The sequence below is a fragment of the Convolutriloba macropyga genome, unplaced genomic scaffold, assembly GCF_964194025.1.
Source record: "Convolutriloba macropyga unplaced genomic scaffold, txConMacr16.3 SCAFFOLD_3036, whole genome shotgun sequence".
Taxonomy (NCBI): Eukaryota; Metazoa; Xenacoelomorpha; order Acoela; family Convolutidae; genus Convolutriloba; species Convolutriloba macropyga.
Genome location: NW_027451667.1, coordinates 155 through 27,595, shown reverse-complemented (window position 1 = coordinate 27,595; position 27,441 = coordinate 155). Strand labels below are relative to the sequence as shown.

General features: G+C 37.3%; 1 protein-coding gene across 1 annotated transcript; it reads left to right on the top strand.

Annotated features, from left to right (window-relative positions):
* LOC142356885 (uncharacterized) lies at positions 1 to 26,416 on the top strand (the record flags this gene model as incomplete). Its single annotated transcript, XM_075408651.1, has 3 exons — positions 1 to 159; positions 2,495 to 2,652; positions 26,229 to 26,416. Coding segments are annotated over 3 exons (505 nt in total), but the record flags the coding sequence as incomplete, so codon positions are not given.
* Positions 26,417 to 27,441: the final 1,025 nt, after the last annotated feature.

Here is a 27,441-nt window from a genome sequence, read left to right as displayed (position 1 = left end):
GTCTTGCCAGGATTTGGTAGATGAAGAAAACGAGTACTGTGCGGAACATGGCACTTGTATGGATGAATGTGGATGTCACCATTGTCAACCAGATGTACCTGAAACACTAGCGAGACGACCGGTGTTTGTTCCATACTCGCAGCTAGTTCAAGAACTGAGGTTAATTGTCTACAGTAAATGATACAATAGATACAGTAGATGATACAGTAGATGATAAAGTAGATTTTTAGAGCGATTCGCATTTAATAGCGAAAAGTACCTACGCGGGCCGAGGTGGCAACGCTAAAAATGCAACATTATATGTGATTAGCATTGATTTTATGTAAGATCTACGCTTGACGAGTTGAACAGAAAGTACTGCCGTTTGCAATGGTTCTTAACTAATTTTGCGTTTAGTTTGGCGTTTATCTTACATAATTTTGCGTTTCTAAAGCGTAGAACTTAAGCAATTTTGTGTCATTAAGCGTCGATCCTAAATAATTGTGCATCTGTAAGCGTAGCTCCTACCTTATTTTGACGTTTCTTAGCGTTGATCTTACACAATATTCCGTGGCTAAGAATAGATCTTAAGTAATTTTATTTTGCATTTCTCAGCGGCGTTTTTAAGCGAATATCTTGAATAAATTTTTGTTTCTAAGCGTAGATCTTTTATAATTTTGCGTTTTTCAGCGTACCTCTATACAAGATCTACGCTTATAAAGGCAAAACTAATTAAGATATTCGCTTAGAAACGCCATAATTATGTAAGATCTACGCTTAGAAACGCCAAAATAAAATTATGTAAGATCTACGCTTAGAAACGCAATAATATGTAAGAGCTTTCCGCATTGGAATAATTGAATTAAAAATCGATTTTATAGCGGTATTCATTAATGAAATGTTATCAACAATTTCCCTTCTACGGCATCAATCTAGGACCATTTTACGGACGTAAATCCTCTTAAATCTATTTAATTCTTGTGAAAAAAAAGACGGATTATAATTGTTTAAGAAACCTTTGAAATGGATTTAAATTTGAGCTACGAAAACATCATTGAATAGATTGTTATCCGATTTTACTATTGTTTTCTCACTCAATGAAAACCGTTATATACTTTTAAGTTTAAATTATCATTTCATGTATTTTGAAAGTTTTAATTTAATATTTCAAGTCCATCAGTTTTCCAACAGTTTCAGTCCATCCGCACCATACAGTACCTTTGCAACAGCAATCTATCGGCTCAACAAGTGCCCATATAAATGAAAGGTACCCAGACAACGAAAACAAAGATCTGCATCTAAAATAGAAAATAAATTGCTGCAAAACCTTGAAAAAATTCAAATAAGGTAAAATTAGCGAATTTTTTGAGTAAAGTAACGGACTATAACTGCCTAGAAGATGTCAAAGGTAGATTGAGTGACCTGGATTAAAACAAGGAGGCTTGGTAATGTGCGTACGCACATATTGAACATATGATTCATATTCTTGAATTAACTGGCTACCATATGATGAAAAGATAGACAATTTTCGAAAACATACATGTCGTTCAATAAACCACTAATGGAATGAAATATAGTCTAAAATGTTGAACTATTTCGACTAATTTTCCTATAATTTTTTTTACTCTTTTTCGGCTAATTTAGTTGTTTTTTGGACCTATTTATGACTATTTTCCGGCTAATATAGTCGTTTTGCAGACCTATCTTCAAATGTTTTTCGGCTAATATAGTCGTTTTTTGGATCTAATTTCAACTATATTTTGTATACTTTTGAAGGTGTTGACTTACTGTTGTCCAGTTTTTTTTGGAGATCTTTTGCCTGAAATCAAAGATAACTGAATTAGTTGAATTGAAACTTAAAAAATTCAAATTGAACTAACCGATTTTTGGGTTTTTGGTCTCATGCGCGGTTGTGATCTTTTAGCAGTTGTGCCTCGCACAGCTAAATTTTGCTCAATTGTGGTTGGCTAAAAATCGGTCGCGAGAAAACAAGACAACTCTTAAATCGCGTTAAATCCGTTTAAAAATTTGCTTGCTATCGTAGCAGCAAGTTTCTCTAAATATACCTCGTACATTGGCAAAATGTAGTCTTGGCCTGAAAATCTCCATATAAACGATTGCTTGCTTAAGTTTTACGACCCGGGTACGCTTAGATACGCATAAATATGTAAGATAATTGGTAACTAGCGTTGACAATTCAAAAACTTCTATGTAAGGAAATTGTGGGGAAGTTTTTGAATTGTCAATGCTAGTTACCCCCAATCTTACATTATTTTGGCGCGTTCGTCGACTCGGGAAAAAAATCAAATTGTTTCCGGGGCGGGGTGGGCTGGGTTTCAAAAAGGCATTGCAACTGAGCTTCCTTAAATTTCGATAATATTTCAACTATAATGTTGGGTCATTGAACTTCTAAAGTTGAATTTCAGTTTAGCTTTAATCAACACGTACCAACTGTTTCGGTGCTGTTTGAGTTTTGCTGGCATTCAAGTTATATTAAAACTATTCGTGGTTTCAGATGCCGCACTGTGCAGCAAATCTTCAACCTGATTGAAGAAAGTTGTCCTGATTTTTTCTTAGAGGATACTTTAAGAAGTTTACTTTGTGACAAAGGATACAGCTTCCTCGCTCAACCACGACACAGTCTCATCACAACACAGCCCATCCAAATGCAAGGTTTTTCTCAAACTTCTAACCAATTTTTTTTTTTTCCAATTTTCCAAAAATTATGTGAAAAATGCGTTGCGTTATTTTTTCAAATATTTCAGCGCCAAAACATTACATATAATAATGCGCTGGACTAATAAATGTGCTGAAACGCGCCAAATTTCCAAGAAAAGTTCTGCTTATTTTAACACCTTTTCGCGTTGCCTGAGTTACGAACCCTGATCTATTTTTAAGTCGTCGACAAGTCCACTGTACCATTGACTACTAAAACTCTGATTTCGTATGATTTCATATTATCAAAATGCACTGTAAAAAATGCGCTGAAAAGTCCTGAAAAGCGCCTTTCTTGCAAAAATGGTAACAATTTCAGGCAAAAACCTTACAAAATAATGAACTGAAATCCACTAAAACTGTTTATCAAATGCACTGAAACTTTGCAAAAAAAAGCGCCGCAAAAGGCGGTGAAAGTTATGTAAGAAATGTGCTAAAAATGCGCTGGAATGATGCAAGAGTTGCGTTGAATATTGCGCTGAAACTTCAAAATTTGAGCGCATTCTCAAAGAGGCACCGCAATTTCTTAGATCATTTCAGCACAATCAGCTCTGTTCTTACAACAAAATGCGGTTAAACGGCTCTGATACTTCAACCCGGATTTAAAAATTATTGTTTAACTATATCATTAGCCGAGGAAAAGCTTTTCCAACAAATAAAATATGCCCCAATTTTTTTCTGAAATTGTTTGCAATTTATTGAAAAAGTAACTGCAATTTTTAGTACTGAATTGTTATCCTTACTACCTGGGTCGATGAGTTAACTCTAAAACTGATTGGTGAAAAAAAATTGTTGAACCGCAAATCAGCGCATATGTTTTTCATAGAGTTTTTTAATCCGATTTAAAAATAAAAGAAATATTGTAGAAGTAAGAGACTGATGGCGAAAGGGATGAAGAAGTGGATGACAAGCAAGTACTGAAAGTTTCTCATCGCTAATCACCGCAATTCTTAAAAATTTGTTCGACAAAAGATCAACTCGGGCGGATGTAGACGTCTCAAATTGCTATGAATTTTTTCTCTAGTCAGGTGAGCTTGTGATACCTATGATTACCTATATATATATATACATATATATATATATAAAAATATATATATATATATATATATATATATATATCGAAATTTGTATGTGTACTTAATTATCAATCTATCCTCTATCTTATATAAAAATCATAAATATATCATAACTAAGGTTATGACTTTTTATTATTCACGTGTAAATATATTCCCGCTAGTCTACTCAATTATTTCATACTTTGTTCATAATATTTTATTATAAGTAATCATAATCTCGTTTATCATTCTGAATTCAAGTTGCTCAGTAAACGCTTCTACTTTACGCTCGCCAAAGTCTAGCTTGGATTTGCTACGCAATTCCACTAAGTAAATTTAGCCACGCTCATTAAATTCCGTATTCGCTTCGCGATTCCAATATATTTTTGGGAGAGTGTATTCGCCACACTATTACAATTCTATCCGCTAAACTAATTTATAACATGGCGCAGTCAGCATTAAAGGACAGTGGCAAATCTCCACTCGGAATACAACCTTTCTGGGAAAAGGCAACTCTTGAGCCTCCACTGCGATGGGAACATTGGAGGACACAGCTCAAACTTGCAATCCTTGCTCGTGAAGGAATTGAAGTGGATCTACTATTAGCTGATCCCCCCGAAAACGTAATTCTAACTCTTGAACCAGCCTATGAGGACGCAGTTGAAAATCCGACAGCACAATCGGAGCGAGGTCGACGCACCCGTAATGAACAGGCAAAAATAGCATGGAAAAATAATTGTCAACGCATTATAGCGGTAGGCATATTATGCGGACACAAACCGTGGACACTCTGCGATCGAAAAGCATCGTCATTGATGTACTTGAGTCTAGGAACAGAAGGGCAGAGAATATTCAATTCAAAAAACTCGACTGTTGTTCTGGATGAAATTTCAACAAGAAATCTTTGGGATGTCTTGAATACAGTTTTTATCCGAATTCACAACATCACTTTTGATCGATATCTCTTTCTTACACGAAAACAGCAAAAGGGGGAGCCAATTGAGAAATTTTATGGTCATCTCAAAGAACTTTCGGAAAATTGCGATCTAGGAGAAAAAGGGGATACGATCATTAGAGATGTTTCTATCGCAAATATGCAGAATGAAGATATCCAAAAAGAGCTCCTAAAAGAAACGGTAGAACCTGACAAAGCATTGGCAATAGCAATTAATATCGAAATGTGTACTCTCAACCAGCTCAAAATGAATGCAAATAAAAATGAACTCAATTCAACCGTCAATCAAGTGCAGCGGATGCGCATCGCAAATGCTACTCCTTTTTCTACCATGAACACTACGGCACGGAAAAAGCCCACAACTTGTCATTTCTGTGGAATGAACTGGACTCCTGAGCATCGCAATAGATCTCCCGCTAGAGGAAAGAAATGCGATAATTGCGGTATTGATAATCATTTCGCAAAAGTCTGTCGGAAACCAAAAAACCCTAATTCGTACCCAAAACCCAGGCCACGGGTTAATAATGTCGAAAAAAACGATCAAGCTGAAGATGTTAATCAAATTTCGATTGATTTTGATCCTGATTTGGAATCGAATTATTCATCGGATGAAGATAATTGCGTGGCTACAGTATCTTCGACGGAATTCACAACTTCAGTGGAGGCAATCAATCTCCCCGTAACGATCGTAAATACAGCAACAAATGTTTTGGTGGATTCGGGCAGCGTGTGCACAATAGTAAATGAATCATTGGCAACTTCAATTGTTTCCCAAGACCCAAATTCAAAGTGGATACGCGAGGCGAATCCTAAACAATTGAAAACTTTCTCCAACGAACCTATTCATACGCTAGGCACTCTTCAAACTTCAATTCAAAGCAACAATTGGTACGCGAATCAGATAGAAATTCAAGTCGTGACGGATGGCCACCGCGCACTGTTAGGTAGAGATTTGTTTTCTGTACTTGGACTCTCAATCTAACAGTCAGATAATCAAACTACAATTAATCAGATAGAATACTGTCCAATCAAGACACAAATTGCAACTGATTTTCCTGATTTAATCTCCAGAATCGGTAAGTCCAAAATACATGTTGTTCGTTCAAAATTTCGTAAAAATTACACTCCATTACACCAAAAAGGCCGTCGCGTTCCTATAAATCTGTTGGACAAAGTATCAGACGAATTGAAAAAACTCTCTCAACAAGGACATATTGAAAAGTTACAAGAATGTTCTGATAAAAATTTTATTTCCCCTATCGTAATTACAGTCAAGAAGGACAAATATGTAAAGTTAGCTCTCGATTCAAAAATTTTAAACAAATCAATACATAAAAATAAATACCAAATGCCAAACATAGACAGTCTTATCGATTCAATTTCACAGCACATTAACGATTCTAATCAGGGCGAAAACGTTTATTTTTCAACGATCGACTTAAAGTACGCATATAGTCAACTAAACTTGCATCCAGATACCGCACGTCATTGTAATTTCAATATCATTTGTGGTGACGCAACAGGTACGTATCGTTTTAAAACGGGATTTTATAGTCTTACAGATATGCCAGCGGAGTTTCAAAAGGCGATGGATTACACATTAGTTGGTTTGTCTAACACATATTGTTTTCTTGAGGACATAATTGTAGTTAGCAAAGGTAGTAAGGAATCGCACCTCAAATACGTTTACGATTGTTTGAGAAAACTTGAGGCTGATAATCTCAGAATTAACTTAAGCAAATGTCACTTTGCTAAACATCAGATAAATTGGCTTGGTTTCACATTTTCACAAAGCGGTGTTAAACCTATAGAATCTAAAACAGCAGCAATTGCGGAAATCAAAGCTCCGCTCCAAAAACACTGAAACAGTTACGATCATTTTTGGGTAGTGTCCATCACCTAAGTAAGTTTATTCCTAATCTTGCAAAAATATGTCATCCTCTTCGGCCATTATTAAAGAAAAACAAAAAAATTATTTGGAATGAAAATCATCAAACACATTTCGAGCATATAAAAACCGTTATTGCGAATGCTACAGAAAACACTCATTTTAACCCGACACTGGAAACGCGAATCAAATGCGACGCATCCCGTCAAGGTTTAGGCGCCGCACTTGAGCAATTGGATTGTGAAGGGTGGAAAACGGTAGCTTTTGCGTCCCGATTCCTTAATAGCAATGAAGAACGTTATAGTATAAATGAACTGGAATTACTTGGGGTGGTTTGGGCTATTGAATATTTTAAATATTATCTTTTTGGGAAGAATTTTACTGTATTGACGGACCACAGAGCACTTCTTTCAGTCTTAAAATCTCATCGTTCAAATAAATCTTTTAATAGTAGATTAACCCGATGGATCGATGTCCTGTTACCTTTCGATTTTAATATCGAACATATTCCTGGCACTAGAATGGGTTTAATTGATTATATTTTGCTCCAACCAAATCAAAAAGCTAAAAGCGTCACTCAATATGATGAGGAATTTATGGTAGCAACAATTTCCCGTATTCGCGACGCAATTGCATCTTTATTTAGTCACTCAAATAAAATTCCTTTCCATAAGCGGCACATAAACAAATAAAAATAAAAGAAATATTGTAGAAGTAAGAGACTGATGGCGAAAGGGATGAAGAAATGGATGACAAGCAAGTACTGAAAGTTTCTCATCGCTACTCACCGTAATTCTTAAAAATTTGTTCGAAAAAAGATCAACTCGGGCGGATGTAGACGTCTCAAATTGCTATGAATTTTTTCTCTAGTCAGGTGAGCTTGTGATACATATGATTACCTATTTTTATATATATATATATATATATATATATATATATATATATCGAAATTTTTATGTGTACTTAATTATCAATCTATCCTCTATCTTATGTAAAAATCATAAATATATCATAACTAAGGTTATGACTTTTTATTATTCACGTATAAATATATTCCCGCTAGTCTACTCAATTATTTCATACTTTGTTCATAATATTTTATTATAAGTAATCATAATCTCGTTTATCATTCTGAATTCAAGTTGCTCAGTAATTGCTTCTACTTTACGCTCGCCAAAGTCTAGCTTGGATTTGCTCCGCAATTCCAGTGAGTAAATTTAGCCACGCTCAGTAAATTCCGTATTCGCTTCGCGATTCTAATATATTTTTGGGATAGTGTATTCGCCACACTATTACAATTCTATCCGCTAAACTAATTTATAACGTGGCGCACTCAAATAAAATTCCTTTCCATAAGCCGCACATAAACAATAAATACAAATCACAAGTACACAAGACGCGCGTCCACTCTTGCAAACCTGCTAAATATAGCACGCATAATTCAAATGCCTCAAATAATACATTCACTACTCGAGTTCAAGCAAATAATTACAATCGAAAATTCTTTTCTCGCTTTAATTGCCACCCAAATCACTTGCTCAAATCTGACACTACACTCGCATCGCGAATCCAGTCGCAAAATTCTAATTGTCATTTAATAGCTAATTCTACACAGCAAATACTCCACATCAAAATGTCAGCAAAAGAGGCATCGCAAAGTAATCCACCCATTTCACCACAAACCCCGAGAGTGACATTCCGCACTCAATCTACCCCCATCTCATCTACAAGAGCCGGACCCAGTAACGTTCAAGCATCATCATCACCCGAGGAATACGACATCGAGCTATCCCGGGAGGAGATATTTGAAAATAACCTTAACCAGCTCTTCACTAAATCTTTCCTGGCGGTCCTCACTAGTAAGGACGCTTAGTTGAAAGAGATCCGCGACTTGTCTTACAGGATGATGAGGCCCGTTGCAAAGAAGTGAGCACGTACATCCACTCATTCTGGAAGGATCTACACGTGAAATCTGGGTGTCTGTGTGTTGATCAACGCGTGACAATCCCAAATTCTTTTAAGGAGTCGGTGCTCGAATCCATCCACATGACGCACCCTGGTAGTTGGGGGATGATCAAATAATTGTCAACGCATTATAGCGGTAGGCATATTATGCGGAGACAAACCGTGGACACTCTGCGATCGAAAAGCATCGTCATTGATGTACTTGAGTCTAGGAACAGAAGGGCAGAGAATATTCAATTCAAAAAACTCGACTGTTGTTCTGGATGAAAATTCAACAAGAAATCTTTGGGATGTCTTGAATACAACTTTCATCTGAATTCACAACATCACTTTCGATCGATATCTCTTTCTTACACGAAAACAGCAAAAGGGGGAGCCAATTGAGAAATTTTATGGTCATCTCAAAGAACTTTCGGAAAATTGCCATCTAGGAGAAAAAGAGGATACGATCATTAGAGATGTTGTTATCGCAAATATGCAGAATGAAGATATCCAAAAAGAGCTCCTAAAAGAAACGGTAGAACCTGACAAAGCATTGGCAATAGCAATTAATATCGAAATGTGTACTCTCAACCAGCTCAAAATGAATGCAAATAAAAATGAACTCAATTCAACCGTCAATCAAGTGCAGCGGATGCGCATCGCAAATGCTACTCCTTTTTCTACCATGAACACTACGGCACGGAAAAATCCCACAACTTGTCATTTCTGTGGAATGAACTGGACTCCTGAGCATCGCAATAGATGTCCCGCTAGAGGAAAGAAACCCGATAACTGCGGTATTGATAATCATTTCGCAAAAGTCTGTCGGAAACCAAAAAACCCTAATTCGTACCCAAAACCCAGGCCACGGGTTAATAATGTCGAAAAAAACGATCAAGCTGAAGATGTTAATCAAATTTCGATTGATTTTGATCCTGATTTGGAATCGAATTATTCATCGGATGAAGATAATTGCGTGGCTACAGTATCTTCGATGGAATTCACAACTTCAGTGGAGGCACTCAATCTCCCCGTAACGATCGTAAATACAGCAACAAATGTTTTGGTGGATTCGGGCAGCGTGTGCACAATAGTAAATGAATCATTGGCAACTTCAATTGTTTCCCAAGACCCAAATTCAAAGTGGATACGCGAGGCGAATCCTAAACAATTGAAAATTTTCTCCAACGAACCTATTCATACGCTAGGCACTCTTCAAACTTCAATCCAAAGTAAAAATTGGTACGCGAATCCGATAGAAATTCAAGTCGTGACGGATGGCCACCGCGCACTGTTAGGTAGAGATTTGTTTTCTGTACTCGGACTCTCAATCTAACAGTCAGATAATCAAACGACAATTAATCAGGTAGAACAAGAATACTGTCCAATCAAGACACAAATTGCAACTGATTTTCCTGATTTAATCTCCAGAATCGGTAGGTCCAAAATATATGTTGTTCGTTCAAAACTTCATAAAAATTACACTCCATTACACCAAAAAGGCCGTCGCGTTCCTATAAATCTGGTGGACAAAGTATCAGACGAATTGAAAAAACTCTCTCAACAAGGACATATTGAAAAGTTACAAGAATGTTCTGATAAAAATTTTATTTCCCCTATTGTAATTACAGTCAAGAAGGACAAATATGTAAAGTTAGCTCTCGATTCAAAAGTTTTAAACAAATCAATACATAAAAATAAATACCAAATGCCAAACATAGACAGTCTTATCGATTCAATTTCACAGCACATTAACAATTCTAATCAGGGCGAAAACGTTTTTTTTTTCAACGATCGACTTAAAGTACGCATATAGTCAACTAAACTTGCATCCAGATACCGCACGTCATTGTAATTTCAATATCATTTGTGGTGACGCAACAGGTACGTATCGTTTTGAAACGGGATTTTATAGTCTTACAGATATGCCAGCGGAGTTTCAAAAGGCGATGGATTACACATTAGTTGGTTTGTCTAACACATATTGTTTTCTTGAGGACATAATTGTAGTTAGCAAAGGTAGTAAGGAATCGCACCTCAAATACGTTTACGATTGTTTGAGAAAACTTGAGGCTGATAATCTCAGAATTAACTTAAGCAAATGTCACTTTGCTAAACATCAGATAAATTGGCTTGGTTTCACATTTTCACAAAGCGGTGTTAAACCTATAGAATCTAAAACAGCAGCAATTGCGGAAATCAAAGCTCCAAAAACACTGAAACAGTTACGATCATTTTTGGGTAGTGTCCATCACCTAAGTAAGTTTATTCCTAATCTTGCAAAAAAGTTGTCATCCTCTTCGGCCATTATTAAAGAAAAACAAAAAATTTATTTGGAATGAAAATCATCAAACACATATAAAAACCGTTATTGCGAATGCTACAGAAAACACTCATTTTAACCCGACACTGGAAACGCGAATCAAATGCGACGCATCCCGTCAAGGTTTAGGCGCCGCACTTGAGCAATTGGATTGTGAAGGGTGGAAAACGGTAGCTTTTGCGTCCCGATTCCTTAATAGCAATGAAGAACGTTATAGTATAAATGAACTGGAATTACTTGGGGTGGTTTGTGCTATTGAATATTTTAAATATTATCTTTTTGGGAAGAATTTTACTGTATTGACGGACCACAGAGCACTTCTTTCAGTCTTTAAATCTCATCGTTCAAATAAATCTTATAATAGTAGATTAACCCGATGGATCGATGTCCTGTTACCTTTCGATTTTAATATCGAACATATTCCTGGCACTAGAATGGGTTTAATTGATTATATTTTGCGCCAACCAAATCAAAAAACAAAAAGCGTCACTCAATATGATGAGGAATTTATGGTAGCAACAATTTCCCGTATTCGCGACGCAATTGCATCTTTATTTAGTCACTCAAATAAAATTCCTTTCCACAAGCGGCACATAAACAAATAAAAATAAAAGAAATATTATAGAAGTAAGAGACTGATGGCGAAAGGGATGAAGAAGTGGATGACAAGCAAGTACTGAAAATTTCTCATCGCTAATCACCGCAATTCTTAAAAATTTGTTCGAAAAAAGATCAACTCGGCGGATGTAGACGTCTCAAATTGCTATTAATTTTTTCTCTAGTCAGGTGAGCTTGTGATACATATGATTACCTATATATATATATATATATATATATATATATATTATATATATATATATATATATATATATATATATGTATATATATATATATATATATATATATATATATATCGAAATTTGTATGTGTACTAATTATCAATCTATCCTCTATCTTATATAAAAATCATAAAATATATCCATAACTAAGGTTATGACTGTTTATTATTCACGTATAATATATTCCCGCTAGTCTACTCAATTATTTCATACTTTGTTCATAATATTTTAATATTTTATTATAAGTAATCATAATCTCGTTTATCATTCTGAATTCAAGCTGCTCAGTAATTTGCTTCTACTTTACGCTCGCCAAAGTCTAGCTTGGATTTGCTCCGCAATTCCACTAAGTAAATTTAGCCACGCTCATTTAAATTCCGTATTCGCTTCGCGATTCCAATATATTTTTGGGATAGTGTATTTGCCACACTATTACAATTCTATCCGCTAAACTAATTTATAACGTGGCGCACTCAAATAAAATTCCTTTCCATAAGCCGCACATAAACAATAAATACAAATCACAAGTACACAAGACGCGCGTCCACTCTTGCAAACCTGCTAAATGTAGCACGCATAATTCAAATGCCTCAAATAATTCATTCACTACTCGAGTTCAAGCAAATAATTACAATCGAAAATTCATTTCTCGCTTTAATTGCCACGCAAATCACTTGTTCAAAATTGACACTACTCTCGCATCGCGAATCCAGTCGCAAAATTCTAATTGTCATTTAATAGCTAATTCTACACAGCAAATACTCCACATCAAAATGTCAGCAAAAGAGGCATCGCAAAGTAATCCACCCATTTCACCACAAACCCCGAGAGTGACATTCCGCACTCAATCTACCCCCATCTCATCTACAAGAGCCGGACCCAGTAACGTTCAAGCATCATCATCACCCGAGGAATACGACATCGAGCTATCCCGGGAGGAGATATTTGAAAATAACCTCAACCAGCTCTTCAATAAATCTTTCCTGGCGGTCCTCACTAGTAAGGACGCTTAGTTGAAAGAGATCCGCGACTTGTCTTACAGGATGATGAGGCCCGTTGCAAAGAAGTGAGCAGGTACATCAACTCATTCTGGAAGGATCTACACGTAAAATCTGTGTGTCTGTGTGTTGATCAACGCGTGGCCATCCCAAATTCTTTTAAGGAGTCGGTGCTCGAATCCATCCACATGACGCACCCTGGTAGTTGGGGGATGATCTCTCTCCCAATACGCATGGTGGCCCTATATGCAAAGGGAAATTTTAGCAAAAACATCCAATTGCGTCCCATGTACAGATATTGGTAAGAATTTAAAACCTATCATACCAAGGTCTAAATGGCACCCACACAAAGCTTGTCAAGAACCAAACGAAGAAATACAGATTGATTTTGGGGGTCCGATAATTAATGATAAAGATAAAGATATTTATTTCTTAACACGTATTGACCGCTATTCCAAATATCCGACAGTTAGAATATTCGACAACGCTAATGGGGTAATTGTAGTAAAATTTCTTCGTGATTATGCATATACTCATGGAATCCCGCGAACAATACGTTTAGACCAAGCAACTTGTCTTGTAGGTAAACAAGTTACAAACTACTGTAACGAAAATAATATCAACATTCTCGACGCTCCGGTCGGTGATCATAGAGCTATTGGGTTGGTGGAGCGAATGATCCAAACAATTAAAAGTCGTTTATCCTGCATGAAAGCTGAAAATAAAGATACGTTTTCAACATCTAAAGCGATTAAACAAATAGTATCTGATTTACGACTAACTAAACAGAAAACAACAAAGATAACACCTTTTGAAGCTCATTTCGGCCGTCCCGCAAATACTCCTTTAAGGAATATTAGCACACTTCCATCAAGTTTAAATCTAACTTATGAAAAAATTGTTAATCACTATTTAGATGCTGAAACGGTTTCTGCGGATGACTTGCTGGACGAAGCTGGGTTGCTCAGTGCTAACAGAAGCGATATCGCAATTGAACAGAAGATGTGTCAGGCCTCTTTAGATGCAGGTCAGCGCTACCGGGAATCGGACAACAAAGAGTCTCGCTTCATTACACACCCGCAAGTTACGGATCCCATACCGAGAACGGAACAGTCCCTTAAAGTCAAGCTGGCACGAAAACTCCCAAACAAAAAACGAGCAAAAAGACAGTTGGCAGGTCTGTATGAAGTACTTAAGCCTGGATCTTTTGTTACGAAGTCGTCACCAACGACAACGATCATCAACGAGCCTGGCAGATCCCCAGTAAAAGTTCCGGATAGTGATCTTGCAAAATTTGGGACAAAAGCCGAAAGATCCACAAATTTGTGGGTATATGCCCAACGACGCCCTGCTCCTTACGAGAAAACAACGGAATTTAAAATCGCAAAACACAGCAATGATCATAAGAAACAAAAGAGGTGCGAGATAAAAATCAGACACCGTCAACGGGATACTACATCGGTAGTGTCGTCCATAAACTCAAACGTATCGCATGCGCTGATGGTACGAAAACCGACAAAACCCTAGCTCAAAAGACGTCATAATGTTATCTCTGATGACTTTCACGAAGATGTGCCAGCTCCAGATCAACCATTGATTTCGATTGTACCGGCTCCACCTGTACCTGCTTCACAAGTCTCACAATCAACACATATACCCCCCCGCACAGGACGATCAAACAAAAGGCCGCAAGCGCAACCGACCTCAATTTTATGGATTCACGGATGCAGATATATCCCCAACAAGTTCTTTCGCCTCATCAAGTTCAACTAAACCGAAAAACAAAAAACAAAAACAGCGAAAAAATAAAAAAGACAAGAAAGCCTCAAAACCAGAAGATTCGGTAGTAGCCCTTATTCAAAACGCCGAACAATCAGGAATCCCGTCACCACCTCGACCTGACATACAATTGGGGCAAGTTTCACCATCAGACCCCGGAATTAGATATTTTGAGTATGAGCAAGAACGGTAAATGTCGGTGTGGGATGCAGAAAATGAAATATAATGAAAAAATTCAAACTTTGAAAACTGAAACAAACTACGATTTCGTTATTCAATTATGTATTTGCTCTGTAATTCCACTTTTCAATTTCACTTATTCAATTTGTTGTTCTCTTCCAATGTTAATTTAATTCATGTACTCGCTCTGCGAATCCACTCATATTCGTATGTGCAATTTAATTTATGCTTCTCAGCTTGCCCATTTACATATTTTCTTTTCACATTGTATTTGCCATGAAATTTCAACTTTATTCGGATTTTCCAATTCAATGTGCTGTAATGGTCACTCTTATTTCTTATTTAAATAACTCTTTACATATGCTTTGCATATACACAAGTTCATTCTTATTGTCAGTTAAATTGAGAATTTGCGACGTACCTCCAACTTATTTTGAGTTATGTTTTAACTCCTTGATTCTTGGTGTTGTTTGATTTTAAAATTGTAAATAAATTTCAATTTTTGTCACGGGGGAAATGTGATACATATGATTACCTATATATATATATATATATATATATATATATATATATATATATATATATATATGTATATATATATATATATATATATATCGAAATTTGTATGTGTACTTAATTATCAATCTATCCTCTATCTTATATAAAAATCATAAATATATCATAACTAAGGTTTTGACTTCTTATTATTGACGTATAAATATATTCACGCTAGCCTACTAAATTATTTCATACTTTGTTCATAAAATTTTATTATAAGTAATCATAATCTCGTTTATCATTCTGAACTCAAGTTGCTCAGTAAACGCTTCTACTTTACGCTCGCCAAAGTCTAGCTTGGATTTGCTCCGCAATTCCACTACCCGGGCCGAGGTGTCAACGCTAAAAAACGCAAAATTTTGTAAGATTGGCGTTGAATGCGTTGAATTTATGTAAGATCTACGCTTGAGCAAATCTTACAAAATTTTGCGTTGAATTTTGGCGTAGATCTTACATATTTAGCGTTGAATTTTAGCGTAGATCTTACATATTTAGCGTTGAAATTAGCGTAGATCTTACATAAATTCAACGCATTCAACGCCAATCTTACATATTTTGTGTTGAAATTTGGCGTAGATCTTACATATTTAGCGTTGAATTTTAGCGTAGACCTTACATATTTAGCGTTGAATTTAGCGTAGATCTTACATAATTTCAACACATTCAACGCCAATCTTACATAATTTTGCGTTGAATTTTGGCGTAGATCTTACATATTTAGCTTTGAATTTTAGCGTAGATCTTACATATTTAGCGTTGAATTTAGCATATATCTTACATAATTTCAACGCATTCAACGCCAATCTTACATATTTAGCGTTGAATTTTAGCGTAGATCTTACATGTTTAGCGTTGAATTTAGCGTAGATCTTGCATAATTTCAACGCATTCAACGCCAATCTTACATATTTTGCGTTGAAGTTTAGCGTAGACCTTACATATTTAGCGTTGAATTTAGCGTAGATCTTACATAAATTCAACGCATTCAACGCCAATTTTACAATTTTACGTTGAATTTTGGCATAGATCTTACATATTTAGCGTTGAATTTTAGCGTAGATCTTGCATAAACTCAACGCATTCAACGCCAATCTTACATATTTTGCGTTGAAATTTGGCGTAGATCTTACATATTTAGCGTTGAATTTTAGCGTAGATCTTACATATTTAGCGTTGAATTTAGCGTAGATCTTACATAATTTCAACGCATTCAACGCCAATCTTACATAATTTTGCGTTGAATTTTGGCGTAGATCTTACATATTTAGCGTAGAATTGTAACGTAGATCTTACAAATTTAGCGTTGAATTTAACGTAGATCTTACATAAATCCAACGCTTTCAACACCAATCTTACATATTTTGCGTAGAATTTTGGCGTAGATCTTACAAATTTAAGGTTGAATTTTTTGAAATCCATTTCAGACCACTTTATGATTTAAGAAGTTTTTCAAATTTTTTTTCAAAAAGTCAATTTTTTCACTGTTTCGACCCCTATACTCCACAGGTGAGAAAAGCGAAGTCAGCAAAAAAAAACACTTTTTAGTGCTCTTTTATAGTGCAAAATCCATTTGAGACCATTTTACGATTTCAAAACTTTTTCAAGTTTTTTTTTCGAAAAATTAATTTTTTTCACTGTTTCGAACCCTATGCTGCAAAGGTGAGCAACGTGAAGTCAGAGAAAAATAATTTTATAGTGCTCTTTTATAGTTCAAAATCCAATTGAGACCATTTAACGATTTCAATATATCAGCTTTTTTTTAATAGTTAATTTTTTTAACTTTTTCGACCCTATACTGCTCAGGTGAGAAAAATCACTTTATAGTGCTCTTTTATAGTGCAAAATCTTTTTCAGACCATTTTAAGATTTCAAAATTTTTTCAAGTTTTTTTTCGAAAAATTAATTTTTTCACTATTTCGAACCCTATACTCGAAAAGTGAGTTACAAGAAGTCAGAAAAAAGCTTTTTTAGTGTTCTTTTATAGTGCAAAATCCAATTCAGACCATTTGATGATTTCAATTCTTTTTTCCAAAAATTAATTTTTTTTAATGTTTCGACCCCTATGCTGCACAAATGAGAAAAATGAAGTCAGCAAAAAATAATCATTAGCTCTCTTACGGTGCAAAAACCATTTCAGACCGTTTTAGAAATTCAAATTTTTTCCAAAATTTAAAAAAAATTCTAAGTTTTTCCCTGTACTTCTCACATGATAAATGCGTCGAATACGTTGAAATTATGTAAGATCTCGGCTAAATTCAGCGAAAAATGTGTAAGATCTAGGCTAAATTCAACGAAATATATGCAAGTTCTACGCAAAATTCAATGCAAAATATGTAAGATCTACGCTAAAATCAACGCAAAATATGTAAGATCTACGCTAAGTTCAACGCAAAATATGTAAGATCTACGCTTTATAAGGATTGCGGCTCTTACGAAAACCAAGGTACGGTGGCGCAATGGTGGTAGAGGGGACAAGTAAACAGGAGGTCAGTGGTTCGAGTCCCATACCCAGAGTTCTACGCGTTGATTTTTTGTAAGATCAACGCTAAATTCAACGCAAAAATATGTAAGATCTACGCTAAATTCAAAACTAATTATGTAAGATCTACGCTAAATTCAACGCTAATTATGTAAGATCTACGCTAAATTCTACGCTAAATATGTAAGATCTACGCTAAATTCAACGCTAAATATGTAAGATCAGCGGCAACTAGCGTTGACAAGTCTGAAAATTCACCGCCATTTCTTACATAATTTTGCGTTTAATGCGTTGAATTTTGTCTTTAAATTCAACGCATTCAACGCAAAATTATGTAAGAAAATTGCGGTGAATTTTCCGACTTGTCAACGCTAGTTGCCGCTGATCTTACATAATTTTGGCCACATTCCTCGGCCCGGGTAAGTAAATTTAGCCACGCTCATTAAATTCCGTATTCGCTTCGCGATTCCTATATATTTTTGGGATAGTGTATTCGCCACACTGTTACAATTCTATCCGCTAAACTAATTCATAACAGAGCTCTTGAACTTTTTCTGACCAGTGGAATTAATTACTCATGCCATTGACACCGAACCCGAAACTTTATGTAGGACTACCATAGACTAATACCCGCGCTTTACATAAAAGAGCTTTCATGATCGCAAAATTGTTATACTGAAAAGTGGGGAGAGGGGAGAAGAACGCCATAGAGCATGTTACGGTTAATACACTGACGAACAGACATCTAACCCGGCTTGAAGAAACGTACTTACCGTAAACCGAAACCTACATAATCTATGTATTTTACATATAATCAATAATTGTCTTGTATGATTCTTCTATAGTACCTGAATATCGGTATATGGAATCGTTTATGAATAGATTTTTAATTGGGAAGATATTTGCCTTTTTCATATTGCAAAAAAATAATTTAAAAAACTACTCTAAACAAGGAACGTTTCATGAATATTAAGTTCATGGTTATTGGGTTTCCATTAGGGTCGTTATTATGGCAAGTAAATTTCCATGTATGGTCCCTTCAATGATTAGTAATTTCTGATAATTGGCCTGTTCTATTTTAATTAAGTTTCAACTCAATGTCCGTTTGTATTGTTTTCTTTGTTGCCTGTTGTTTGGTTGGTTTTGTTTGGGGTAAAAATCAACTCAATTTAATTTCTGTAATTAACTTCCTAACAGCTTTTTGAGCAGTTTTCTGGTGTTCCACTTCTCTTCTATCATTTTGGCTGGGGACCGGATCCGGTGGAGTTAAAGACAGCCACACCAAGAAGAATGTGCAAAAACCGCCATAGAAACAGTCTCCTAAAATGAAAACAATTGTATTATTTATAGAGTTGTCAGAATATTTACAGTTGAAAATTACAACTGAGCTCCTTAGCCTTTCTCTGGAATAGTATTCAAAAATCTCAAATATTAAATTTCTATTTTATTTTGTATTTTTGATAATATTTTCCTTTTTTTCAAAACTGCCTGAAGAGCAAAAACAAGAGACAAAATCAAAAACAGTGTTAGGGAGTCAAAAAGGTGATTCATTGCATAGGATCGATTGTTTTTAATCTTATGGAAAACTGCTACTTGAAGGAACAGACAAATATGAATCGGAACTGAAATATGTATAACGCTTTTAAAAAAGAGCGTGCTAGAACTATGATCTAATATTAATACTATTTCCTCGAAAAACTTGAATTAACACCTGCACAGCCTAAAAAAAATGGTTTAAACGGATTTTTTTTGGTTCAGATTATCATACTCATCACAACAATTTTCATTTGTTTTTAAAGAAGGCAAAAGGCTGATTTTATATACAGTAAACTATTCAAATGCTTTCTTTCTTGTTTGCATAGCTGCTTTTCTGTACTCATTTTTTGTTGCTTAACCAATAATGATCAATTAGTTTTTGATCAGGTATCGAAAACTACCCTGGATCTCTTTTAGACTCACTTTGTTCAATCACTACTCAAGGTTCTGTTTAAATTTCTTTGGTCGAGTGAAACCAGAAACTCTTATGAATGTAAACGTTTCCCATTGACGTAATTAGCTAGTCCTTCCGCTTCCTTACTAAATGTGCTTTTTTTCTTCTATATATGTTACAAAAACGAAAGTTGTTGGGTTATGGATTTTCGTAAGCGGAATAAAAAGCGTTTTTAACTAAGTAAAAGAATTAATTTCTCAAAAAATGAGAGAATAACAAAATGATATTTTACAGAAGAATTTAGAGATTTACAGGAGAGACTGATTATTAGATCAAGATGGTGATTTGAATTTGGGGATGAAAAAGGACTCAAAAATCAGCTGTATATATACCCATTATCAGTGTGAAAAAGTCAAGATACAAAACTAATCTTAGCACCGTGATTTATAGTGGGGGTCGCAAGGGTTACCCAATATGGTTTGCTTCTGCAAATCAGTCGCAAAGGGAACCATAAATGGAATGCATTTGCACTTTTCTAAGAATTCATTCACACTTCCGGAGATATCATCATCATTTAATACATGCTGGGAAGATTTTACATCACTTAGTCTAACTCTAATAATAGTTATCTAGATTCACCAATTTGAACCGAATATTGATTCTCAGCACCATTTCTTGACGATTCATTTATATAATTTCTTTGATCGAAGTCATATTGCTTGTCTTTCTAATCTGGTAAGTCAAACTTTCTTTCTAATTCTCACTAAGTTTAAGACTATAGTTTGATCGATATTCTAACACCCCCACTCAGACTTGAGCTGATTGCGTAGAGTCTGCTCCCATCAAAACTGCTCTGAATGTTTCCACTTTCAAAACGGGAAAGGACATTGTGAAGATGTCCGCTGCCATTTTGTCTGTAGGGACGTAATGAATTGAAATAGTCCCATCCTCAGTCTTGTCACGAATGAAGTGGAACTTTGTCTCGATGTGCTTGCTCCTCTTGTGCATGACTGAGTTTTGGCAAAATCTGATACAACTTTGGTTCTCCTCTCCAATTGCTATTGGACGTTTCTGTTGGATGCCAAAATCCTCTAGAAGTTGTTTCAGGTAGAGTGCTTCCTGAACTGCTGCTGCCATGCCCTGATATTCTGCTTCTGATGAAGAAAGAGCAACTGTGGCCTGCTTCTCGACACCCCAGCTGAGTGCTGCGCCACGTCCGTTGAGCTTGAAGTAATAGCCCGTTGTTGATTTTCTGTCGTTCACGTCTCCAGACCAGTCTGCATCACTTTCCCCCACTAAATCATAACTAGCCTCTTTTGTGTAAGTAAATTTTAAACCTTTTGAACCTTGAAAATATCGCAGAAATCGTTTTCTGCACATCCAGTGTTGATTGGTAGGTGCATTCATGTGTCTGGACAGAATGTTGACTGTGAACATGATGTCTGGCTTCGTCTGTTTGGCCAGATACAGAAGTGATCCAACCAAGCTTCTGTAGATCCTCTGGTCCACTTCTTCGTCTCCGTTCTGTGCTGTCTGAAGTTTCAAATTCAAATCAGCTGGAGTTCTTATGGGTTTGCATTGATCCATTTGAAACCGCTCAGGCATTGTTTCTATGTAGCGTTCTTGGTCGACTGTGACTTTGCCCTCTTCTCGTCTGATTCTTAGACCCAGAAACCAGTGTGTCACTATGATGTCGTCAACCCAGACCAAGATGAAGGTGTGCTCCTCTGCCTCTGATCTTGCGAACAAGCAGTGATCGTTTCTGCTTCTGGTGAACCCCTGTCTCAGTAGGAAGTTTGCCAGCTCTTTGTACCAGTTGTTAGCAGCCTGTTTCAAACCATAAATTGATTATTTAGTCGACATACTAACTTCTCCCCATCTGATCCGCGTTTTACATACTCCTGTGGCTGTTCCAGATACACTTCTTCCTCGATTGGTGAGTGCAGGAAAGCAGTCTTGACATCAAATTGGTGCATCACATGGCCCTGCTTCGCTGATAGCTGAAGTAGAATCCTGAATGTCTCTGGCTTACAGGTAGGCGCAAAAGTCTCAAAGTAGTCCAGTCCTTCCACTTGTTTGAAGCCTTTCGCCACATAGCGCGCTTTGTATTTGTCCACTTGACCACTGGGTCCCAATTTCACTTTGTAGACCCATTTGCCCGGTATGACGTCCCTGTCTGTAGGTGGTCTCACTAGGTTCCAAGTGTCGTTGTCTTGGAGTGCCTTGACCTCGTCCTTCATTGCCCGGTGCCACTGGTCCCAATCGTCACCTTGCTTGGCTTCGTAGACTGTTTTGGGTTCCATAGTCGCCCTCAGTCACAGCAAGATGGGTCCTGACTTCTCCAAAAAATTGCGGAACATTCCTTGCTCGTGTCCCTCGTCTGGGCTCTGCTCTGTCCGCGTGTTCCAGTGCATCTTCATTGAAGCCAACTGTCTCTAACTGTGAGAAGTCTTCTGTGTCACTGTCTTCCAGTGACTCTGAGTCTCTGTAACTCCCTCTTGTTGCAGTAGATCCTTCATCTAGTGCTGTTCCTCCAACATCTGAGGCCTCTGGTCTCAGTGTTGTTTCTTGAGTATTCACGCTCCCTGCGTCATGCCACTCCTCCTTTATTGCAGTAGATGTGTCCTTTCGTTCTCTGTTGTCATCGTCTTGATTACCATCATCTGGGTGCCAGATTCCCAGTTCCGACCCATCTTCTAGTAGGTCAGCCGTTTTTTGTTGTCAGGGATTGAGCCCACTTCAGACTCCTTGATGATCACATCTCGAACTGCCATCACCTTGCGTGTGTTGGGTATGTACACCAGGTATTCATTTTCTCCTTCAGTGTAACAAACAAACTTTCCTTCCAGTGCCTTGGGTTCAAGTTTGCTGACGTCTCTGTCCCTCTTCCTCATGAAGACTGTGCAACCAAAAATAGATAATTTACTAATTGGAAGCTTAGGTTTTATACCTCTCATCAGCTCTGCTGGGCATTTTTCTTCTCCTCGTCTCACAACCAAGTTTCTGATCCTTGCTGCGTGAAGAATTGCTGCTCCCCACATCATCTTTGGAACTCCTGAGTCAATGAGCAAACATCTTGCCATCTCCAGCAGTGTCCTGTTGCACCTCTCAGCTAACCCATTCTGTTGTGGCGTCTCTGGTATGGTCTTTTCCTGTAGAATGACTGCATCTAAGCAGTACGTCTTGAACTGCTCTGAGAGAAACTCCTTCGCATTGTCTTGCCTCAGCTTCTTGGGCGTCCCCACACTGAGAGCAAATATCTTCAGGCTGGCCAGTGCTTCACTCTTTGCCTTAAGCAAGTCCACAAACACAAACTTCGTGTACTGGTATGCAAAAACTATGCAGAACCGGAACCCTGACAGTGACTCTACTCTGAAAGGTCCCATCACGTCTGTGAACACCCTCTCCAGCTTCTCTTCTGCTTGGGTCTCTGCCACTCTTGGTACTGGAGTCTTTGTGATCTTTGCCAATGCACACACATTGCATACATCATCGAGTTCCCCCACTGTCTCTGGTGCATTCCTGATCACATCCGCTTGATTCAAATGACCCAATCGTCTGTGCCACTTCCTTGAACTGTCAAGTTTCACGCTGTTGGAACTCATCTTGAATTCTAGAACGCTGCAGGGTAAGTAAAACAAATCATTTTCTTGTGTTAGTTTTACCCGAGTTCCCTTCTGGAGTTTCATGCAGCTGTTTCCTCTCTCGAAAGTGAAGCTATGTCCCCACTCCGTGCATCTTGAGACTGATAGGAGGTTTGAAGAATAGTCCGGCGCACACAGAACGTTTTTGAGTTCGCATTGGAATTCCCCTTTGTTTGAGGGTATGCTGATCCTCACACAGCCTCTGCCCACCACTCTGGAAGCCTCTCCGTTGGGATTTCTGACCACTGATTGAATGGGCACAAAGTCCAGGAACGCATCGATGTTCGTCACTATGTGATCTGTACAACCACATGCCTGCTGTCTTCCACTGGGCAAGAGCTGCCCAGCATTCCTCGTCTGGTGTAGCCAATGTTGGACCAATTGCCACTGACTCATGTTTGCCTCCATCTCTTTGTCTCTTGCATGCCCTGTCTAGGTGACCCTTCTCACCACACTTGCTGCATTGTGCTGTCTCCTTCTTCCTGCAGTCCTTGGCAAAGTGTCCGCGGATCCCACACACAAAGCAGTTTCCTTTCTTGGGTCCCTTCTTGAAGTCACACTTCACTGCCAGTGCCACTGAACCACTTTGTCCCTTGTGTCTCTGCACCGTGCTCTCATGAAAGTTCTGCAGCCTTTTCCTCAACTCTGTGAAGTTTGTTGCCGGGTTGAAGCTTTCCTGTATAACAAAACTTTCATACCTCATTGGCAGACCATTGAGGACCAAGGCGTTGAAGAGGGTCTCTGAGACTGCTTCCCCTGCTTCTTGTAGCCTTGTGAGCAACTCCTGTCCTCTGATGAAGAAGCTGTCCAAATCCTCAGGATCCTCGAGCTGCAGTCGAGCAAGCTGTGCCACTAAAGTCACCACTGTCGGCGTCTCCACACTCTGAAATCTCTCTTGCAAAAGCTTGCAAGCTTTTGCTCCATCTCCAATGCCGTCATCTCCCACACAGTCATGTCTCCTCAGCATGAGGGTTGTTGCGTCTAGAGTCGGTGGCAGATGGCACCACACATTGTTCCGTTTCTCCTTGATGTCTGCAACTTCCTTCTCATATGCATCCTTCAGCACCTTGTGGTTCTTCTTCTCATCATTGGTTGCCCCATTGGCCAGTGGCGCAGGCTCATTGGATTGCTCCTCTGTCCCCAGTAGTGATTTGTAGAGTCCCTTCGTCTGCATCATCGCCACAAATCTTGTGCTCCAGATTGGAAAGTCCTGTGCCTTTCCTGTGTAGGTTAGCAGCTTCACTGTCTGTTGATCCATTGAAGTTTGAGCAGGCAAAACAGTTGTGAAAAGAAAAGGTACTAAGCAGAAAAGGATTATGACTCTCAACAACAAATTAGTTTTGTTTTGGAAATCAATTTTATGACTTAGAAAATTGCTGGGCCCATAACCTGTTGGGTTATGGATTTTCGCAAGCGGAATAAAAAGCGTTTTTAACTAAGTAAAAGAATTAATTTCTCAAAAAATGAGAGAATAACAAAATGATATTTTACAGAAGAATTTAGAGATTTACAGGAGAGACTGATTATTAGATCAAGATGGTGATTTGAATTTGGGGATGAAAAAGGACTCAAAAATCAGCTGTATATATACCCATTATCAGTGTGAAAAAGTCAAGATACAAAACTAATCTTAGCACCGTGATTTATAGTGGGGGTCGCAAGGGTTACCCAATATGGTTTGCTTCTGCAAATCAGTCGCAAAGGGAACCATAAATGGAATGCATTTGCACTTTTCTAAGAATTCATTCACACTTCCGGAGATATCATCATCATTTAATACATGCTGGGAAGATTTTACATCACTTAATCCAACTCTAATAATAGTTATCTAGATTCACCAATTTGAACCGAATATTGATTCTCAGCACCATTTCTTGACGATTCATTTATATAATTTCTTTGATCGAAGTCATATTGCTTGTCTTTCTAATCTGGTAAGTCAAACTTTCTTTCTAATTCTCACTAAGTTTAAGACTATAGTTTGATCGATATTCTAACAAAAGTTAAGGTAAATTTACCTCAATAAGGTTTAAGATAATTTTAAGGATAAGTTAGGGTTACGTAAATTTATGTCAACGTCAACAAAAAGCTCAACAAAAAGTATATTGTAAGTTTTCTAAGGTTAAATTATCCTAAAATGTTTTATTGTGTATGCTCTTATTTCGCCAATTTGCCATCTGTTTGTGCTATACAATCTCCTTTTGTCGCATATACGTTACAGTTGTTTGCCCATGACCACCGATTTCTGTTTTCTGCTTTCATAGAACTCATCGGTTTATTCAAAAAGGTTTGTTTTATGCTTTTATTAGTTGTTTCGCTTTCTTAATTGATCCTAGGGTAGCCATATCCACATTTTTTTGGGAGGGGTTACAATATTCCATTTAAAATGATTGTGCAACTTAATTTGGCGTAACTTCTGGGGCCGAGAGACTCCTTGGTAAAAATTTGTAAAATAAGCGTCAGTAGCGCTGAAAAGTTTTAAAGTTGACCGCTATTTTCTTAAATAAGTTTGCGGTGATTTTTGCCTTTCTAAGAGTAGTTCTGGCAAAATTTTGTGTTTATAATCATAGATCTTACAAAGTTTTGTATTTCCAAGCATATATCTTACATAATGTTCCATTTTTAAGCGTAAATTCACCGCTCACACTTCTCTTCAACGAGGATCTAATTATGTAACATCAACGTTAAATTCAACGGAATGTTATGCAAGATCAACGCCAAATACGACGGAAATTTATGTACGATCTACGCTTAGAAACGCAGAATTTTGTAAGATCAACGCTAAATTCAACGCAAAATTTTGTTAAATCTACGCTTAGAAACGGTAATATTTTCTTTTTAAGCCTCAAGAGTAGATGATCTTACATAATTTAGCCCATTCGCCGCCATCCTTACATAGTTTTGCGTTTTTGGCGTATCCGGGTTTAATGGGTATATGAAAGGTGGCTTTTAATTGCAGAGATGGTTGAAGAGTGGGAAAAGTGGAGGGGAGATGAGCTGAGGAGTGTATTACAAAAACTCTGCATCCATCCTTCAATCGAGCAGATAACATGCAGTCTGGAACAGAGGAGTATCCAGGAGCTCAGTCAGTTACTTTTATTGCTGGGCAAGGACAAAGCACAAGCTGTTGCCAGAGATATCATTCAGGTTTTAATTCAAGTGATCTTAATGTAACTGAGTCTGGGGATGCCAGGTGTTAGAACTACTCGGCGCGAAGTGCTGTGAATATGAACTGGTTGATCTAGACAAAAGGGCAAAAGATGGCTCACGAACATAGTTATCAATTTTCCCTATTTCAGAGAAAGATCAGAGTCTGAATTAGACAAATTTAGGGCAAAATGTGACTTGAATCAGACTCTGAATCAGTACTGATAACGTTCTGAATTTCAAACTGATTCAGTACTGAATTTGACTTAGCGTTAGGTACGGGGATTAGAAGACGGTCCAGACAAAAAATTGGTCATGTCTCGAATAATCTCTATTAGCGAGAGATATTCTCTTATGAGCTACCACGACAATGTTCGACAAAAATGCGCTTGTTTCATCAACCTTGTTGACTATGCAAACCCAGGATGAAATCTGAGCCCCAGCACACGGTGGGTAAACCCAGACCACTCCACAGAGTCTGGCAGCACTACCTAAGTTCCGCGAAATCCGGTCAGGTCACCTTCCAGAGTCATGAAAAGTGGGATTATGACCCCATCCAGAGTCTGCACCGTCTGATAGTGTATTTTTTGTTCCCGGGACGGGAAAATTGGCAAAACTATGCAAGAAAAGCAAAAACTAGCGCCGAAAAATTAGAAAAATCCCGGTACTTTTCCTAACTAATTTTGCAGAGAAAACGCTGCACTTAAGCGCTTATCCTGCATAAGATTGCCCAGTGAAACGAATCTTGATAATACACTTGCAAAACTTGAAACCTCTTGCCAAGACCATGATAGCAAAAATATCATGAAACACCTCGATAAGATCTTGACAAAGGAAGTTCTCTTGTCAAGAAGTTCTCTTGTCGTAACTTGCTAAGATCTTGATAAAACTTGACACATAGAAAAAGCGTTTTTTAGCATATATGATAAGAAAATAAAACATTTTTTCCAATCAAATTAACGGTTGAAAATTGGCGCAACGTGTAACAACAATAGTTTTTTTTAATGAAAGCGATGCAAATACCT